This window comes from Castor canadensis, chromosome 19 (assembly GCF_047511655.1).
Source record: "Castor canadensis chromosome 19, mCasCan1.hap1v2, whole genome shotgun sequence".
NCBI classification, from domain to species: Eukaryota; Metazoa; Chordata; class Mammalia; order Rodentia; family Castoridae; genus Castor; species Castor canadensis.
The window spans coordinates 20,094,932-20,117,110 of NC_133404.1; the positions used below are offsets into that span (position 1 = coordinate 20,094,932).

General features: G+C 36.5%; 1 protein-coding gene across 4 annotated transcripts in view; it reads right to left on the minus strand.

The window, feature by feature from the left end:
• Positions 1–22,179, minus strand: part of Gabrg3 (gamma-aminobutyric acid type A receptor subunit gamma3) — a 620,605-nt gene that overhangs the window by 66,922 nt on the left and 531,504 nt on the right. For all 4 annotated transcript variants that reach the window (XM_074061795.1, XM_074061797.1, XM_074061796.1 and 1 more), the window contains one exon: positions 20,945–21,082. In XM_074061795.1, the coding sequence (XP_073917896.1) occupies positions 20,945–21,082 (138 nt within the window). The remainder of the gene's footprint in view (positions 1–20,944; positions 21,083–22,179) is intronic.

Here is a 22,179-nt window from a genome sequence, read left to right on the forward strand (position 1 = left end):
ATGGGGCAGGGGGTGTGGATCCCAGTGGCCTCACTTCACTAACACCTGCAAAGGCCAAATAAAGCAGTAGGACTTGCTCCATTGCCCTGCTATGCTGTTCTGTGGTCCCCAACTTCTCCAGGAGTGGCATAAAGGCAGCCAACAGAAGAACCAAGACTTTCATTCCTGCCAGGTATGAACCTTTCTGTGTCAGGGGAAGACACACAGACAGTAGCAATAGTCACCCACAATCCTGCCAGCCAGAGTGGTAACAGTGGGGGCTTGGTTGAGGGCTCACATTCCCCCCCTGCCCAGGAATGTCAAGGAACCCTTCATTGGTGGAATGCCAATGGAGTCAATAAGAGGTGTCTGTCTTCTCCAGCTGAAGCTATGTCAGAAGAGGCTGGATGAAATGGATTTTAGAAAGATTCAAAGTCTGATCATATCATATCCAGGTCTCACTCAAAAATCATTCACTGTATGAAAAGAGAGAAGGATTTCAATTTGAATGAGAAGACAACAGATGCCAATACCAAAGTGACAAATAAGTGAGAATTTAACATGGATTTTTAGCACAGCTATCAAAAAATGCTTCAACAAGTGATTACAAGCATCCTGGGAACAAATAGGAAAATGAAAGGGCTCAACCAAGAAACAGAAGACACAAGAAGAAACAAATGTAAACTTAAAATTAGAGTGTACAGTGAGAAAAATGAAAATTTCAAAGGATGAAATCAATGACAGAAGAGGTCAGCAGAGGGAATTGGTATAAAAACAACAGACTTTCCTCTCTCTCTTGAGTTTTCTAAATTATGTCTAATAATTGGTTCTAAGTGTAGCATGTCCAAAGAGGGGATGAACCAATTCGGGATACAACACATGTACACATGGAAACATCATAATGAAAACTCTCTGTATAGGTCACTTAAATAAGCAAAAGAACTCAAAGTAGTATGTCAGGGGAATCTTGTCACATGCTATGACCCAGGGGCCCTCAAGAGCTCTATGCATAGTGAAGTAGGCCACGTAGGAAGGATGAAATTCTGACTGATTCCACTCACATAAAGTATCCAAAGTAGTTAAAAACACAGAAATAGAAATTACTAAAGTACTATCAAGGGCTGAGGGGAGGGCTAGTTAATGTTTAATAGTTATAAGAATTTAAATGTGGCAAGATGAAAAAGACCTAGAGATCTTTGCATGGTGATGTGAAATACTTAACATTGCTGAATCGTACTGTTAAAAATGGTTAAGATGATAAATTTAACACTATGTGTTTTTACAATACAAATAAATAGGATACATAGAGAAAAAATTTGGGACACTTAAAAATGAAGGAGCATAATAGATATATAAAGATGTGTAATTTCTATTCTGTATTTGATAGGGCAAGATGTTCATGTTGGTACAGTATGAAAAGTTATGCATATAGAATGCAATATAATAAACAACTCATTCAAAGTTCTATACAAAGACATGCATTCAGAAACACTGTAGAGGAAGCTCAGTGGTAGAGCACTTGTCTAACATGCCCAAGTACTTAGGTTTCATCCTCAGCACTGTGAATGAGAGAGTGAGCAAATTCTTATGTTCACAGCACAGCAAAGCAACCATAACTAGAGAAAGTTATTTAAAATATATGTGTATGTGTTGAAATATCTTGAAAGCAAGTAGCAAATGAAGAAAGCTTTATTCAAGACAGTCTTCTGAATTTTGATAAGAACTGTGATAGTCTATGGTCCTTTAGCCACCACCCACTCCCTTACTTACCCTTTTCCCAATTCACCACAACAGGAGTTCCACTCTGTATGGAGAGGCAAAGAAGATGGGAATTTTTCTTCTTTAATCTCTTAGTAAAAGGTTCTGATGTATCCCAAGGAAGGAGAGAATCCCATTTCTCATTGATCCCAACTCTGTTTTGCGAAGTAAGTTCTAGGTGACAGTAGTTGAGAAGTTTCTGACTTCTTTCCTCTACCCAGCTATGTTGCAAGTGTAGCAGGGCTCAGGACCTTGGGCGCAGTCACCTTATCCAGCTCTCGAGTATGACAGAGGTTCCATGCCTGGGCAGAAAGCCTAGGCGATTAGTGTCTACCATCTCCACCCAACATCCTATGCATAAAACATGAATGTCAACCTGTGAGGAGAGGTCTCCAGGCCAAGCTCCATAGTAAGGGTTCATGATTATGCCCAAAGAAAGGAAAAGATCACAAATAAAGAAGTCTCTGAAACTCTCACCAAAAGAAGAGGCTTTTAGGACACAATGTGTGACATTTCAGGAGTGAGGGCACTCTTGAACACAATGGAAACTTTGGAGAAATGGTAGAGAATTTACATTGCAGGGGAAGTAGATGTCACAAAAATAGACAAGTTAAGTCATAGACAACACATATGCAAACACAGGCGCAGCAACAAAGCCTGGGATCTGGATCCAGACTTACTGCCATATGTGACCTAAAATGTCCAGTTTTCAACAAAATTACAAGATCTACAAAGAAACAGTAATGTGTTCTTCATACATCTGCAAACATACACACACACTCACGCACACACACAGAGCCACAGAAATCACATAACAAGCCACCAAAATCACAGGTGACAGGGTCATATTGCCACATTTAATAAATGCTTCAAAACAGACAATACAAGTGTGTTCAACACTAAAGAAATGGTAAAGAGACAGAAATTACACACACATGTAATCCTGCAATGAAAAACAAAAAGAATAAACAGGAAGGAAACTGGACAGGCCCCAGAGAAATGTGAGAGATCATCAAGTTTATTGACATACATGTCACAGGGATGCTGCAAGAGTAGAGAACTAGAGAGAGGAGGAAGAAGAAAAAAGCATAAATAAGTAACACCAAAAACTTACAAATTTGATTTTAAAATGATCCTACACATACTCAATGAACTTTAAATAATGCAAAGGGATCCATGCCTCATGCATTATGGTGGAAAAAATTCTTTGGCTTTTTGAGACAGGATCTCACTCTATAGCCAAGGCTGGCCTTAAACTCACAATCCTTCTACCTCAGGCCTCTGAGTTCTGGTATTGTAGGTGAAAAATTTGAAAGCCAAACAAAGGAAGAAAAAAGATGAAAGCAGCATGAAAATAATGACTTAAGAAAATCATTAAGATAAACATCTGACTTTTCATCGTAGATGATCGTGGTCAAAGGCAAGGAGAAGGTATACCACAGTGGTGAAAGGAAAGCACTTCCAGCCAAGAGTCTTACATCCATCTCAATTAGTTTTCCAAAAGACAAATGTGGATGAAGGAACATAGACTTTTGGGCTTGCAGAGTTGTTATATGAGAAATACCAAAGGAAAAAGTCTTCAGGTTGCAAGAAAAGATTCCAGATGGTAATCTGAATCCCCACAAAAAATAGAGGACTGGCAAAGGAAATTATAAAGGAAAAGAAAGTGTAAATGCACATTTCTTCCCCTTTTATTTCCTTAATAAATCAAAAATCAATTGTAACCACAGTGGGAATACATTGAGAAACCTCTTTGAACATCAACTTAAATATTAACAATGAAAGCCAGGACTGTAAAATAGGTACAATGTGTGTGTGCATGGGGGGACTAGTGTGAGGGGGAAGGGTGAAGGAAGGAGATTAAAGTGAAGGTATATGGTTAATTAACTTCACATACCTATATGAAAAAGAACAAAGAAACTTCTTGCAATTGCTTGAAGTGGGGAGGGAAGGGGGTTGAGGGGGAGAGACGATGTGGTGACATAACTAATGTACAATAAGAGTCTAATTGGAAATGTCACTATAAATCCCCCCCATATAATGAATATATCCCAATTTTTAAAAAGTCAATTGTATAAAACAATATACATGTAGTTTATTATTGGGCACATATCAGTAGAAGCATGAATTTGACAGTAACGGTGTGTGCTAGGTGGGTGGGAGCCAAGTGCATATGAGTGAGAAAATGACACTGGTGGTGACTAAGTCCATAGTAACCAGCGAAGAAGTTGGCAATGACATAGGAGAACTTTGAAAGTGCACAAAATCTTGTAGGTATATATCAATTTCCCTTTTATTTTGTCAACTCTGCAAAGGAAATAAAGTAATATAAAATAATAATAACAATACATTGTTGAGTTTGTAACATAAATAGATGTAATATGAACAATAATGTCTCTAAAAGGATTAAAGACAATAGAATTAACTAAGAATGAAGTCTCTGAAGTTCAGTGGGAATAAGTTATTATAAATATAAAGTAAGTTGACAAGTTATGATGTATATGGTAATCCCTTGAGCATGTACTAACAAAGAAACTCAAAAACAGTGAAGAAATGCTTAAAGAAAATCAATTGTTTCAGTAGAAAGTGTTAAAGTAGGAATAGAGGAAAAAAAGGACACAGGACTTAATACAAAATGAAAATGGCAGGCATGGGTAACACTGTATTAAAAATAACATTAAATGGCAATGAGTTGAGCAATTCACTCAAAAGTCAAACACTGCCAGAATGGATATTTAGCAAGGTCCAACTGTACATTGTCTGCAGAAGATACATTGTAGGCTCAAAGATATAAAAATGTTCAAAGTAAAAAGATGGAAAAACATATCATCAAACAGCACTGGAGGGGCTATACCAATTGAGGCACCCAGTAGACTGCAGAAGAAAAACTAGAAATAATTAGGAATATTTTCTAAAGATGAAAGTGTCAATCAATCCATCAGGAAAATTAACAGTTATAAGCATATATGCAGAACATTTATGAAAGAAATTGAAGAGGATACAAATAGGTGAGTTGTATAATTAATCAATTACATCTTGACAAAGCTGTAATATGAGATATTATGTTAAAAGTTTGCAGATACCTAAAAGTGGAATTATATGGATAAAAGTGTCAAGTCACCAAATAGCAGCTAAATGTGCATGCATCAAACAATAGAACAACAAAATATATAAAGAAAATCTGATAGAACTTGCAGAGGAAAGCAACAAACCCACTATTACAGTTGAAGAAGTCAATACTTTACTCTCAACAATTGATAGAACATCTAGATAAAAAAATCAGCAAGGGTAGAGAACTCAGCAGGACCATGAAACAACATTGTAGGAACACCATGCACCTGCAAGAGGATACATGTTCTTTTCAAGTACCTGGGGAATACATACCAGGATTGCCCATAATTTGGACCATACAAAACTCATCAAATTGAAAACAACTGAAATTGTTGTTTTCAATGGCAAAAAAAGTGAAGTAAACATCAATGAAGACAGATTATACAAAATTCCCCAAATACTTGCAAAGAATCCATGAGGAGTCTCAAATTAAATGAAAATGCATCAAACTAAATTTGAATAAAAGCTATTAAAATCTATGAGAAATTTATAACCCTAAATAGCACACATTGGAAAATGTTTCAAATCAATAGTTCTAGGCTCTTAGACCAAGAGAAAATAAAGAACAGAAATCAAAGCGACTGATAATGGAATGAATTAGAAATAACTCAAATAAAGAAATGATTCTTTGAAAATATCAATAAAGTTAACAAATGAGAGGAAGAGAGAGAGAGGGGAGAGAGAGAGAAAGAGAAGAGGGAGAGACAGATAAAACAGCAAATTATCAATGTAAGGAATAGTACAGGAAACTACAGACTGTGCTGACTTTAAGGCATAATTAGGGAATAATATGAACAGTTCCTCAAACGTAAGTGTGACCATTTAGACAAAATAAACCGATTTCTAGGAAACCCCAAAGTACCAGAGCTCATTCAATCTAAAATACATCATTTAAATCACCCAATAAACATTAAGCAAATTAAATTCATAATTTAAATTTCTCCACAAAGAAATATTCAATCCTAGTTTATTTCTTAGAAAATTCTACCAAATGTTTAAAGAAGAATTCACCCTGATTCTACACAATCTTTTCCAAGAAATATGAGGGAAAACTTCTCTCTTGATTTTATGAAGCCAGAATGACCTTGATATCAAAATCAGACAAAAAAAAACTAGAGATGAATATTAATAAAAAACTCTTAAAACATTAGTAAATAGAATCCAGTAATATAGGGAAACAATTATACATAATGAACAGATGGAGTTCATTCAGTAATTTGAAGTTGGTTCAGTCTTTGAAAACCAATCAATATAATCTACCATATTAACAGGCTGAGAAGAAAAACCACACTATCATAACAACACAGAATTTTCTTTTTCTAAAATTAAACATCATTATTTCATAACACTAGAATTGTCACTCTTTCCTGATAAAATCCAAACTGGAACCAAATCCTATAATAAGTCATTTATTTCCTCCCTTCTGAGATGTGCCATCACTTTCCATGACATATGTTCTCTCTTGATGTAAAGACTGATAATTCCAATTTGCTCAGCGGCTCTTGTGTTCTTGACAGTCTCCGGCTGGACGGTATTGACCTCACTTCACTTTTCATAGTGTTAGAATATTGATTCTGTCTAATCTTGCAGTATATAGCTCATAATGACTGCTATCTCTGAATCTTATAAAATTTTTTTAACTTCGAAGAGATCATTTAGAAAATAACACATTTGTTGAAGAAAGGTATGTTTAAAGTTTTAACTCCCCTATTTTCTTTTTATTATTTTATTCTGATAGAATCAAGGAAAATTAAATATCATATAATTTTGAAAATTGTCAAAAATATAAAATTATTACAAAATACTTCTGTATTTTGATCTAATATGTCTGTATAGATTAATCAAATATTATTTTGGAGGACATCTGCCTAATATTAGTTTTGATTTTTACTAGGAGGAAAAATTGAACAAATTTAAAGTTTATTAAAAAAACTCTCATCTGTGCACTTTCATCAACTTTTGAGTTTTTCTAAAATGTGAGCTCCAATCTATTATAAGAAAAGAGTATGGCTTTTGTTTAAAAAACCCTCAAAATTATGGAAATACATATATAAGATATTAACAGGGATTGATGGGATAAGACTATTTAATTTTGTATAATTTTGTTTTTGAAACTTAAAAACCCCAAATATTAAAGTTATTGGAACATGCACCAATAATTTTAGAAGAAAGGGAAGTTATTATCCTGAGAGACAGGAAAACTACCATTACAATTTTGTTGTATTTGATTTTAGTGCACACCCACACCCCAACATAAACATATAAAAAGGTGCAGAAGGTTGTAAACTACTATTTTATCTAGCATTATATTATGAGTATTTTCCCAGTTCAAAATGACAAGTTCATTGTGTCTTATTCAATAGAATTTACTCTTTCTCTTGGGGGCTAGTGATCAGTTTGTGAATTGAAAACATGGAATCTCATGAATGACAGACACTTCAATAGGAGGTGTGGTACCACAGACACCTGCTGGATAGGCACAAAGTATGTGCACAGGTGTATTCTGTCAGTGGGGCTCTCGTCCAAACAAAGAACAATATAAATACATGTCTTGAACAAATAACTGTTCTAAGCTGAAAAACAAATCTATTTGTAAAATGAACAATATGAAGCCATTAAATCCAAGTGTTATTTTGAAACTTCATTCCCTGGAAATCATTTTGTGCTCCAGTTTAATAAAAATGGAATAAGGAAAAAGAAGTATGTGTTAGGAAGGGGTGTTAGGGGCAATGTCCAATTATAATTCTACTCTGAAAGAACCCTTCATCCTACAACTTGCTAATGGGTTAGTGGAGAGATTCACCATGGGCTATAAGCTAAGTCATTTTACAACGTTCTAGGAACCAACAGCATTAACTCTGCACCATCCACAGGTTCATTTCCAGTGAGGCTGACATCAAGGCAGAAGCATACCTTTTAAAAAAAATTCCTTTTGCTTATGACTTGATTGCAGAAGAAAGAAAAAGCTGTTGGAATGTGCTCATCCCTTTATGGAGCCATGTTAAATTCTTAGCTAAGTCTGTATGTCTAAGTCCTCATTAAAATTGCAGGCTTGCTAGCTACTTTTTATAAAAGAAATTTTGTTTAAGTTCAGCATAATTATTCCTGACAAATGGACTAATCATGGCACTGTACAGTTCTAGGTAAAGTCTAAACCTCTAGAGCTTTACTTATTGATAAAACAAAGGTTTTCAGTATAAAGGAGCAATAGATTATCCCCACACTGTTTGATAGCAAGCCTTTGAAAAACAAAATTATACAAGTTATATATTACAAAACAAATTCTTAAAGAAAGAAATAACAGTGGCTTTTTGCATGTATGAACAATAAGAAAAAAAATAGAGGTATACAAACTACCAATGCTGCCCACAAATTTGAGGTGAATACACAGGGAGTAGCAGAATAACTCCAGATGTTCCTGTGGTTCTTACTTCAATGAAGCCTTTCCTCAGACTGTGTGGCTTCTCTTGATTTGCCTGCTTTTTGTTATGGTAGCACTTGCTTTTACCAATAATTACTTCTTTGAGGAATACCTATTTATGCATTGCATGCATATACAAATTTTTCATTGTATTGTACTTAACTTTTATAGTTAAATACTACCTGATCACATTTGTATACTGGTCTTACTGGTATCTGTAGATTTTTGAATTGTGAAGACAAATGGGTAGATGTCTTTAAGGATGTGATAAAACAAATAATAAGCATTAATTGTAGAATACAGGTCGTGGACTTGGTTTCTGTTCTGTGACACATGAGATGACTCTCAGGTAAACTGTAATTGGTTCAGGAGGTTAGATACAAAACTTCAGGCTGCAATTAAAAGGAAATCTCTACCCAGCACTGAAACAACAGGACTGCCATGTATCAGGCTAGGAGATGCTTAGTTGCTGGTACAGATAGCCATGTAGTTTCTTGAATTACATGCTTTCCTTCTCTAGGACCAGTAAGCAGGCAGAGTGAGCAACCACATGCATGCTTGCTGAGATGAGTGCTCAGAACCAGGACACAGTGAGGGGTAGGCACTGTGTCACTCAGAACTAAGTGGGACTGGGTTCATGCATGTTGTAGATTTAGACCAGTGTGAGTTTCTCGGCAACAAAGCAAGCAAAGAGAGTATGAGAAGGCCATAGCAAAGGGCTAGCAGGTGGAGAATGACTGCAGTTGTAATGCAATGACTATTCCAATAAATCAAGTGAGTCTCAAATCAAAAGAATGTGATCCACTTAATCCAAAGGAGCTCAACTCTGATGACAGATTGCTTCAATAGCCATGGAGATAGATGCAGGGATGGAGCAAGGGTGGTATAAAGCAATGGCAGGGGTGAGAGGAGAAGGCTACCCAGGGTGCCTAGTAATTCTCTCCTTCCATGAGCTGTGGAAAGCAAGATGGAAACCAGAGCAACAATAAGAACAGGCTTAGTGTCTTCAGCATCATCTAAGGATAACACAGAAATGGTGACCAGTGACAACCACTGGAAACAAAACCAGTTAGGAAAGAGTTATTGGACAAATGACTCTTTCCCAGATTATCTCACTGATGGCACACTGTGCTAAGGACATTGGTCATTGTTGAAAAGGAAATGAGAAGTTTGGTTTAGTAACTTTGGAACATAGGATTGTCTTCCCCCAGATTCTATGCTGATTGAGATGGAAAATGGGTCAGACCAGAATCTTCTCCATGAGTCAGATGGACATGTACTATTTAAGTTCCCCAGGGGACTCCTAAGGAATTAGCTCCCCACTTAGGAAGCCAGAGTCCAAATCACACAGAAGGGGAGTACTCTCTTTTTTATTATCTCATTATTGTTGTACTGTGGGTACATTGTGATATTTACAAAATTTCTCAAAATATATCATAGTTGAATCCACCCCCTCCATCATTCCCATTTATCCCCCCTCCCTGGAGTAGACTTCTTAAATCTGGATCCTGCAGAAATCATTCAGTGTTTTTATAGAAATAATGTGATAAACCACATGCTTGTGTGGGTCTACAAAAATATATATAATCTACATTATATATGTAAATACATAAACTAAATTTAATCTGCTTTGCCACTTTTTTGCAAATTTCAAATCATATATTTGATGCACATGCAAAAATTACCTTTTAACTGAAAAATAGTTAAAAAATATTCTTTGATTGAATAATAATTATGAGACTATAAACAAGGGTGAAGCACGACTACTAAAACGTCAAAATGTGACACTTTCACTCCTTAAGGTCCCCTTAATGACCCTGCATAATTTTTCTAAGATATCAACTAAATGTTTGCAAAGTGATAAATTTATCTTTTAGACTCATTTGCTAAACAAACGAAGGATTATTTTCTCTTCCAAACATTCATGTTCTTTCTTTGGGCTATTTTGCTAGATTTCTTGGAACGCCAATAAGGACATCTATTGGGAAGCGTATGTCAAATTAAGGCTAGGCAATGACTGCTGGCTTCTTTCAGGCTTATTTACCATCATGAGGTTCTTATCTCTGAGGTGGGCACTGATACTGTCCTTCTCATTTCGTAGATGAGAAAATGGAATTCCAGAGAGGTTCAGACAAGGAGCCTAAGAGGCTCTCATTTTGTAAGAGCAGGCCTGGAATTAAAACCCAGGTAGAATGGTGACAGAGTTCACACTCTCAACCTCCTTGTTTTATGTCCTCTTTGGTCAGAATGACAATACAGTGCAATGTGCTAAGTGTCACCATGGACCCAAGTCAGGACATTATGGGAGTAATAGCTTCCTCCTTACTTACAAAAATAATGACTGCCTACTTACCCTAGTTTTTGGGAAGAGTGAAAAGCTCATAAAAATGGCTTCCTAAAAGAATAGCATTCATGCTAAGGAGCCTACCAATGACTAAAAGTTACACAGGTGGTTGGGAGGATGTGGGCAGGAGACAGGGTTCCAGGTGCTCCTGTACAGGTCTGTGAGGGGTTGTGCAGGCCTTTCCTACCACACTCTGGAATACACGTTCAATAGAAGCAATCTATAGCTATCTTGAGGTTAATCCCAGGGCTACTTGTCATTGGTTATCATGAGCAAATACTTTTAATCCTCCATTTCCTTCTGTATAATGAGATCACTGCCTAACTACCTTAAGTGGCTGTTTCATTATCAAAAGAGTACATGAAACTCTGAATGTTTGTGAGCATCTTAAGTATGTGAATATTCTAGAGAAATGCCTGCCAGAGTGCTAAATCTCAACAATGCAATTTATTTTATAGATAATTATGGTAGTCAACAACAAATACCTGGAATATTTAATTTATAAAGAGAAATGGTTTATTTTGGTTGACACATTTAGAGATTCCAGTCCATGTCTGGTTGGCCTTGTTGCTTTGCAGGCTGTGGAGAGGCCCCTAAAGAACATAGTGAGTCATCATGGAAGCAGTGTGTAGCATAAAAAACTGCCCATTTCCTGGTCAGGAACCAAAAAACAGGAAGTTTAAGGGGCCAGGGTCCTACAATCCCCTTCCGAATCATACTCCCAATGATCCCAACTGGCCCTACCTCTTAAAGTTTCCACTACTTCCTTACAACACCTCCTTGTGGACCAAGCCTTTAACAAATAAGCCTTTGGGGAACATTCCAGGTCCAATCTGTAGCAATAATTTAAAATGATCTTTCTATGTTGGAGTACACATTGAAGATTTTTCTTCTGATTGAATGATTGGAAGCAATAATATAACTCTAAAGGAAAAACATGCTATAACATACCAGCAAACATACCAAACAATGAAGCTTAGAATATCATAGTCCAACATTGAGCTAGAAAAAATAAAATATTCTGAAAACTGAAGGTCAGGTACAGGAAGTAAAGTTAACTTCCTTTATAGCAGTGATATGATGGAAAACCACTGGCCTCACCACAAAAGCCTAAGGTCAGTGATAACACATATTGGGTGTATTGCTGTAGGGCAGGCCTGAAATCTCAGATCCAGTCCTTCATTTATAAATAAAGATATTATGGGACTTCATAAAACAAAAAAACTTCTGCTCACCAAAAGAAATGGTCTCTAAACTGAAGAAACCACCCACAGAGTGGGAGAAAATATTGCTAGCTGCATATCAGATAAAGGACTGATAACCAGAATATGCAGGGAACTCAAAAAACTAAATTTGCCCAAAATTAAAGAAACCAATAAAGAAATGGGCAAGTGAACTTAACAGAACTTTCTCAAAAGAAGAAATTCAAATGGCCAAAAAGAAAAACATGAAAAAATGCTCACCATCTCTAGCCATAAAGAAAATGCAAATCAAAACCACATTAAGATTCCACCTTACCCCTGTTAGAATAGCCATCATTAGAAACACCACCAACAACAGGTGTTGGTGAGGATATGGAGAAAAAGGAACCCTCTTACACTGCTGGTGGGAATGAAAGCTGGTATAACCACTCTGGAAAAAAATTTGGAGGCTTCTTAAAAATCTAAACATAGATCTGCCATATGATCCAGCAATACCACTCTTGGGGATATACCCAAAGGAATGAGACACAGATTACTCCAGAGGCACCTGCACACCCACATTTATTGCAGTGCTATTCACAATAGCCAAGATATGGAAACAGCCAAGATGCCCCACTACTGACGAATGGATTAAGAAAATGTGGTATTTATACACAATAGAATTTTACACAGCCATGAAGAAGAGTGAAATCTTATCATTTGCAGGTAAATGGATGGAACTGGAGAACATCATCCTGAGTGAGGCTAGCCAGGCTCAGAAGACCAAAAATTGTATGTTCTCTCTTATATGTGGACTTTAGATCAAGGGCAAACACAACAAGGAGATAGGACTTTGATTACATGATAAGGTGAGTGCACACAAGGGAGGTATGAGGATAGGTAGATAACCCCTGCCCCCCCAAAAAAGATAGCATTTGAAGTCTTCAATGCAAAGGAACTAATGCAGAAACTTTAAAGCAACAGAGGCTAACAGGAGAAGGGGACTAGGAACTAGAGAAAAGTTCGAGAAGAATCAACTTAGAAAGTAACACATACTTACATGAAAGCAAAACTAGGAATCTCCCTGTATAGCTATCCTTATCTCAACTGGTCCTCCTTATTAATGTTTACACTCTCTCTTCAACAAAATTAGAGATAAGGGCAAAGCAGTATCTGCTTAGAAGCAAGGGGGTAGGGGGGCGAGGGAGGGGGTTGGGGGAAGGGAGAGTAATGACCCAATCATTGTGTGCACATATGAATAAAGGAAATAAAAATAAATAAATAAAGATATTGGCATGTGTCCTACCTTGTTGAAAGTTTACAATAAGAATGAAATGAAAACCATTAAGTGTTATAATGTGTAAATATTACTGTTACCCCATACGAAATACTGTCATTCATTTATATTCCATGGCAGGAGTAATGGATTAAATATGAACTTTCAAAAGCAGATATATTCAGCTATGATTCCTATCACAGAATTTCAATTTTCTTAGCAGACGAGCAGTTCATTAGACTAAGGAGAAATTTTTCTGCATTACCTCTCTAAATTAGTGACAGAAGATGACTCACAGTGGGTTGAGAGATTTTTCACTCAATCTTGTGAACAAAGATACTGTCACTATTTTTAGAATTATAACTCTTAAACTCAGACTGATTTATTACCCAGATTATATTCAGACAAATATGACTAAATTCAAGAAGAAACCTCTTTTAGACTTTCTTCTACTGGAGCTAATTCAAACATACATTTCTATTTGCATTCAAGATGTAAAATGCACTACAGTTCCCTGTTAAAGCATGCCTTACTGAATAAAATTCTAGCAGCTGATTTAATGGACTATTCACAAAAGTAAGCCAATATGTAAATATCTCAGTTCTCCCTCCCAGGAAGTACATTAAGACAATAATAGTAGATAATATTTCTCTTTATGTATGGCAATTATGCACTTGGTATATACTAGTTCACTTAAATTCACATCAACCACATAAAGGCTAAGACAGTTTTCTTTTCACTTATGAGAAGAGTGCACAGGTGGGTTACAGGAATTGCCCAAGGTCATATAGTAGGTAAGTGGTGTGGGTGCATTCAAATGTAGTCTGCTCTGGTTCCAGGACTGGAGTGCCTGCCTTCTATGCTCACTCCTTTCATCAGGCAGTCAGGGAAAATGTTTTTAAAATTTTTAATGGTGCATTGAACACTGACAATATCTAAAACTTCAAACACAGTGAGTTTTTGGAGTTTGGAGAATTACTTAGCATAGCTGCTAAAGTGAAAGTTAAATCAATTTCAAAAATATCAGATGTGTGTATCAAGCTGTGAGGCTTTTTCCATAGCTGGGAAGAGCAGCAAACCCCTACTGGTTTTGATTGTAACAAGTCATCTCTCTGAGGGATCCTTGTTGGGGTCTTGTGATGAAGCAGGCACCAGGAGAAAAGCTACTAGTGCTATTAATTATGGACCTGATGTTTCTGACTTGATCTCATCCTTAGATATCAGGGGGTCTTTGTAGGCTTGTTTCTACTTACTACAAACCTACTTCTAAGATGACTCTGAGCCTACCCCAAACATGGACAGGACTGCATCAGTATGTCCACTTAATACTTCTGGTTACTGTGGGCAGCTCTATACCCAGGATAAAAAATACCATGTATCCTGCCCAAATTATTTTAGTCAAATGAACTTGGGCTCAAATGGACATTTGAGCCAGCCTTGATATGGTAAAGAAACAGATTAGCTTGCAATTATCTTATAGGTTTTAGGCAATAGGGGAAAACATTTTGCTATAGGGAGCACAGAATCAATCTCTTTCTCTCCTCATTTTCCCTTAGTCTGAAAGCATTATTATTTTGGTTTTATTGTCTATTTTGTACAGTGAGTCCCATATATCCTACACCAGTTTCATCTATTACATGTTACAGTGGCTCTGTCCATTTGTAATCACTATTGATACATTTTTGTTAGCTAAAGTCTATCCTTTCTTCACATTTCTGTTTTTTTCTAATGTCCCTTTTTTGTGCTAAGATCCCATTCACACTGTATTGGCTTTAATACGTGTTTTTCCTTGGGTTCCTATTGGTTGTGACCTTTTCTCACATTTCTCTGGCTTGTGATGACCTTGAAAGTTTTGAGCAGTATTTATCAGGTGTTTTGGGGAATATTCTTCATTTATGATTTGTCTGATGTTTTATTCATAATTAGACAGGAGTTTTGTTTTGGGGAAGGAAGACAATGGAGACCAAGTACCACTTTCATCATCTCATGTTAAGGACAAGTGCCATCAACATATTCCAGCACTGGTGGTAACCATGATCACCTAGCTGAAGCAATGTTTGTTAGATACCTTCACCGTGAATCTTTCCGTACTGTACTCTTTGGAAGTCTCTATATGCAGACCATACTTAAGGAGTGAAGGTTATGCTCCCTGAGGGCATAATATCTACATAAGTTATTGAGAATTTCTGCAATGAGAGACCCCTCTATTTTTCTTCTACTTATATATGTATGCATGCATTTATGTAGTCAATCATTTATTTTTATCTATGGACTAAAGCATATTTATTTTACTTGGGTTATAATTCAACAGTGCTGTATCTATTTTGCTGGTTGCATTTTTAGCTTTGACAATTATGACATCTTTGATATTCTTTCATGTACCATTTTGCATGTGTATATGAAGTGAGTGTTTAGCAATTCTTGCTATCTGGCACTTCACAATGATTTAGGTTCATTGTGCACATTCCCTATCCCAGCTCTACAATTAGCCATTCCTCTGAGAAGCCCAGATCCATTTTTGATATTAGTATTAGAAAGCCAGATCTGGTCAGGGGTGTCATTGCCTTTAGTGTCTCTCAGCTGACAGAGCCAGGAAATATATGTGCATGCATTAACAGATAGACAGACAGATAGGCTGATATAAATACTTAGCTTCTTTTTAATTATGACAATTTGTTGAAAACCATAAACAAATGTTCTGCCACAGATCTACTTCTAATCATTGTGTTGTGTACTTCCTTAAATTCCCTGCAGGTTATACCCAAAGAGGGTATTTACACACAAATTTTACTCTATCAGAATAAAAGTCTAGTGTGTTTGTTTCTTGTTAAAGTTGGTGGATATGCAGATATAGATGTAGATGTAGATATGGATATGGATAGATAACAGAAAGTCTTCAACTTTCAATATGCAAAGTGGCCTTGGTCTAGTACAAGAAGAAGTTCTGCAGCAATCATCCTTGGAGCATGGTTGAGAAAGCAACATAAGAGCAACAGGAGACTGCTGCTGAAAAGCATCAATAACCCAACAAACACAGCACACTGTTGGGACAGTTCCAAGTCTTAGGAGGAACATTGTTCTTTATTGGCTATGATCCATCAACCAGCTGCAGTCACTAAAGTGGGCTGGCTTAGTGCTTTCCAAACTTTAATGCCATCAGACTCTCTAGGAGGGCTTGCCTTGGTCCACTCCAGGATATTCTGATCCAGGAGGTTTGGGGTGAAGCTCATGAACTAGGTGAGTGACCTCAAGGATGCCAGTCAGAAGCTGCCAGGCTGCTAGGCTCTAAGATTCACTGGCCTAAAATCTGTTTTCTTCACAGTAAATGCAATCCACAGGGGCAGTGGGGAGAGGGGTTGGCACCTGAAAGCCAGTAGAAAATTCAAGTAAATGTGTCTGAGATGAAGAGAAAGTCTTCCTTCCAAATGCAGTCAATATCTTTCTTCTCAGCATGCTATGCTTTCTAGGTTACTTTTATGTTGAAGTCCTGATCACCAGTACCTGTGGATGTAGCCTTATTTGGACATAGGATCTTAGCAGGTGATCAAGTTAAGATGTAATCATTAAGCTGGATCATAATCCAATATGATAGATATTCTTATAAACAGGAGAATTTCAGACACAGAGACAATACTATCAACAAGACAAGGAAAGACCTGGACCAGTCCTTAGAAAGAACCAAGGCTACAGCACCTTAATTTTAGACTTCTAGCCTCCAGAACAGAGGGACAATATGTATCTGTGATTCAGACCACAGTTTGTAAAACAATTATTACAGCCTGAGGAAACTAATAGTATTATTCATGTTCTCCTATAGTCTTTCCACATTTTAAGACACATATTCAGAGTATTATATCAAAGTTTCACAATGGCATCAATGATATTTTTCATATTCTCACTATCTCACAGAGAAAGGCCTACCACTCAAATAAAAGTGGTGACTCAGGATCTTGCTCCAAAGGCATCAAGGCTAGAGAGATGATGTGGAGACCATAATGGGGAAGGAATGGAAGCTGTTCACTTCATAGTACCTGAAGGCTCATGATTACCAAGTTTTCAGTTTTACAAGCAAGTTCCCTAGTAGAACTACTTACATAGGCTTAAAACGTGGAATTGTAATATCCACACTTTTCACACGTCACAGTGATTGTGAGAATCAGCCTCACAGTGCTACCAAACCTCATCTTCTTAAGAGACAGAGAAGAAAGGAACTGGATAAGCATAGCCGATCCTCTGCTAAACAGGAGATATATTATGGATTCAAGCAACCGCAGACCAGTAACAGCTTCCTCACCTTATTAGACCCCAAAAGAGGCCTTAGAAATGTTCTTTCAGAGTCTTCCTGGGGCTATATGTATATAATCCCAGCGATCAGGAGGCTGAGGCGGGAGGATTGCAAGTTTGAGACCAACCTAGGCTACACAGCAATACCCTGTCTCAAAAAAACCAAAAAAGTTTCTGTCATTTCAATTTGAGGACAGCCAAACTGATACCCCACTTCATGCTAGGTATCTCTGTTAGAAACTTAAATATGAACTGTGTCCACACCTGACTGAGCTAAAAAGGCTGTACTGAACATGTATAGACTCTGTTTTGTCATTATTCCTCAAGCAATATGGTATAACAAGTATTTAGATAGCATTTACATTGTATTTGTATTTTAAGTAATGAGAGATGCCTTAAGTATATGGAAGGATATGCATAGATTGTACACAAATACTATGTCACTTTATATGAAAAGACTTGAGCATCTGTGGATTTAGGTATCTGTCAGGGTTCTAAAATCAATCCTCCAAGGGTATCAAGAGACAAGTGTATGTATAATTGCCATTATCACAATTTGAGTTAGGAGATTGAGAATAAGGAATAACATTTGTCTACAAGAAGGCATTTATCTGACAGGGGTCTTCTCAAATGTTGGCAGAACACCATACCTGACCCTCCACTTTGTGAACCAACAGCCATATTCAGCAAGCAATTGTGTTTTATGAATATTCATTGCACAGTATTCACTGTTGACACCTTACTTGATTCTGGATGTGGCCAGAAAAACATACACAGAGCAACACTGAGAACATAGCATGACTTCTCATGTTTGCAGGCTCCAGCTACCATACCACCATCTCAGTACCTTGATCCCACATCAATGCTGCACTATTTGTATATTGCTTTTCTATTATAACAGAGAGAATATTTCATTTATCCTTGCTATATCTTCAGGCAAGTCTGTATCATTATTAAAAGCTTAAGTTTTCCCTCTGAAAATTGAGCTTTGATTAAATGAATGGCTATAATAAAAATATTTTATTTACTTAAGAAAAGATTCATTTATTATGAAGCCTTTAGGACAGTAAGGAACTCACAGTACCTCTTTTTCAGATCAGTCACGACTAGACTTGAGTTCCATTAATTTGGGGATTCCCCTAGCATGAAGTGTGGTATTGGGCTAGATTTTTCCAAAGCTGAAATGATGAAGTCTCTCTGGGGATCTTATGTGAAGCTAAAGATGTTACTAGGAAATATAGTGAACAATAGGAAACACACCTGAGTTGCATTGATCTTCACATTGTGAAAGTCAAGCAGAATCATGTTTTATTTGTTTTTTTTTTCATACTTAGAGACATGGAAACATAAATGTGTTATCACCAATGAAAATAATCTAAAAAAGTGCTATAGTTTGGATCTGAAACATCCCCTAAAGGCCTGTGGATTAAAGGTTTGCTCCCTAGAGTGGTACTATTAGGAGGTTGTGGAACTTTTAACAGGAGGAGCCCAGTGAGAGGTCTTTAGGTCACTGGAGGCATACCTTTCAAGAGAACCACAGGACCCCAGCACCTTCCTCCTTGCTCTTTTCCTTCCCAGCCATGACAAGAGTGTCTTTGTACCACCATGTGCATATGCCATGATGCATTTTGGTGTAACAGTCCCAAAATTGCAGGGCAATTGATCATGGACTGAAGTCTCTGGAACCATGAGACAAAAAAAAAACACTTTTCTCTTTATGAGTTTATGATCTCAAGTGTTTGTTACAGTAATGGAAAGCTGACTGATAGGAATATTTATTTGTATTTTTATCCTTTATTTTGTAAATACATATTGTAGTGTTAATGAATCCATTTCTTGGTTCACACACAGTTGATAATTGACAGCTATCCACTTGTTAGAACTACTGTTTACTTTTCAGTGGGTAACTGCACATAAACATCAATTCATGAACATATAAATTGTTTTTTTAATCATTCAAAGTATGTTTTTCTTACAAGTATAATCATACAAAAGATGCTTTTTGGTAATTGTACAGATTGTATGAAAACCTCTGGTTGTAAAACTTTTCAAGTATAAGAACTCAGATCCATGATGATTTCTCCATGAGCCACAATAGAACCCAGAGTAACTGTTCAGATGATCACCCTTGCCTCCATAGCTCCTTCTGTTGGCCACTTTCCTGAGCTAGGATTCCTTTAAAATTAACTCAAAATCCCTAAGCCAACTGTGTTCAACCTGCCTTTGCATTTCCTTTTGTTTGGAAAGGGAAAATCATCCTCTACATTCACATTTAAATGCTGGAATAATTCTCTGTTTGATAGCACTCCTGGGCAGCCTTCCACCCTAAAGATCTGCTGGTATTTGCTACCCTCTTGAGAGAGAAATGGGTTATTCAAGTAGGGGAGGCAGAGTTGGGAAGAAGCTTTCCCAAAACATTTCCCTTTGTGCTGCCTCTGCAGTTCCTTTAAATAAGCTATTACCTTGCACCCCTCTGTTCTTATCATGGTTTAATATTTAAATACAGATCCAATTTCTCAAACTTTACTTCTGTGACCCCACAGGACACCTGCTTTTCTTCTTTTATTATGTGTTTTTTTCAGGGCCCTTCTTGTTGTGTAAATGGCTCTCCATTTTGTAGTTTTGCAATTAAATATACGTAAAATTAATTATAAAAACTGGCATCTTAGTCTAGGTGCCAATAAGGTAAACTATTGTGGATTTAAAAAGTCGAATTAAGATTTAAAATAAAACTTAGAAGTATAAAAAGGAAGAAAATAGTAATTAGAATTCAAAGGACATTTCCTACCAGCTCCTTTTATTTGTGAATTCTCAGTAATATTTGATTCTTATTATGCATATGGAAAGTTGCAACACTCTCACTATGAATAAAATTGGTTTGTGTAATATGGTCAGTATTGAGTAATCTGAGTTAGGTTTATAGACATAAACAAAGATGATTATAAAATAATAGTCATTTCTAGTTTAGTTACCCATCTATCTTGTCAATTAAAACATTCAAAATTTTGAATTACTTGTTTTGTCTCAAATATAATTTAGGTGTAATATAATTAATATAATTAATAATTAGTTAAAAGCACACAAGAAAGAATTCTACATTTAGGGTCTCTCTCTCTCTCTCTCTCTGTATGTGTGTGTGTGTATATATATATATATATATATATATATATATATATATACACACCTATATATGAGAGCTATATATCTAGCTCTCACTCTGTATATATGTATATATGTGTGTATATACAGACACATACATATGGATGTATATATACATATATATATATATATATATATATATATACTATATGTATAGCTATGTATACATGTATATATATATATATACACATGTATATATGTATAGCTATATATATATATATATATACTATATGTATAGCTATATATATATATATATATACACACATATATCTATCCATTTATATATATATAAATATATAGATAGATAGATATAGATAGATACACACACACATATATGTGGATAGATATATGTATATTTAAGTAGCTTTAAGTCTCAGGTGGGGAAAATGAAATCTTTTTTTTTTGAGAGCTGTATCTTAGTTAATTCCTACCTGCAGAAGTTGTCACAATTTCTGTGGTATTTCTGAGGCCCATGAAGTCAAACTGATAGAGCCGCCAAGATTTCTGATCAGCTGCCTCTACTGAATTTTTTCTCCATCTGTAAATCATTTCTTCTTTGGGGTAGCCATCTAAAAACATAGAAAAAATATTAGCACTTGAAAATGTAGGTCTGTAAATCATTAAAGTCAAAATTTTATTCTGACCACTTAATAGAAGTTTGTAGAAATTTGTTTTCCAAATTTTCCTTAGAGACACTGAAACTCCCAAAGTAAAAGTGAGCCAGGATAGGAAATAGGGAAAGAAGCTGTGGGAATTTCAGGCTCTTCCCAGTGCATTCCTTGTTAGACCTCTCCTCTCTCAACCCGGTGCTATCCTTTGCAATTGTAAATTTCATTAAAATTGTAAATCCTCTGTGGTTGTAAGACAGGAAGCCCTGAGGAAATTCCAGCCTGCCCTTGATTATCTCTCTGGTAAAAGTCCCTTACTTAAAACACGAATACTGATCACACCTCATACATATAATGAACATACCTGAGAGCTAGCTTAAGTGCATGCCAGTGTCCCCTGTTGTATGACAGAATCTTGTCAATCAAACCTGTCAATCACCATAGCACAGTCTGCAAAGACTGTACAGATTTTTCCAGACTTTTGCCTTTCCATTTATAAAGATCCTTTGAAGAAAGACTGGTCAGTGAGCTTCTACTCCACCTGGCTGGGGCCACCACTGCTTTTACTTGCAGTAATATCCCCTCACTTTCAATAAACTTTATTACATACGTTTTCACTTTCTGCCTGGATTCTTCTGACCAGTGTGTTTAGAGACCACCCACCTGGTACAAAAGGGCAAATGCCACCAAACCCTGCTGTGGTTCTTCATGAGCAGCAAGGTGTCTTCTGTCACAAGTCTGGCAATTGTTCTAGGAGCAGTGAATAGGGGGCCATTGTCTTTGCTTCTTTACCCTCAGAACCAGATCTAACTCACCAGATCACATTCATACCTTCTGCCCTTGCACAAAATTTAGTGCATGCAGACCTCGTAGACAATGAATTTGATAAAGATCCAAGAGATCAACTGACTCTGAACTTGCTGTACATGCATATGCTGGAGGGCTTGGTCCCTAGCAAGAGGGACCTTGTTTAAGAGATGGGGCCTTATGGCAGGTCATTGGGGCACCAACCACAGAATAGATTAATGTCTCTCCTGAGATACTGGGTTAATACTCTA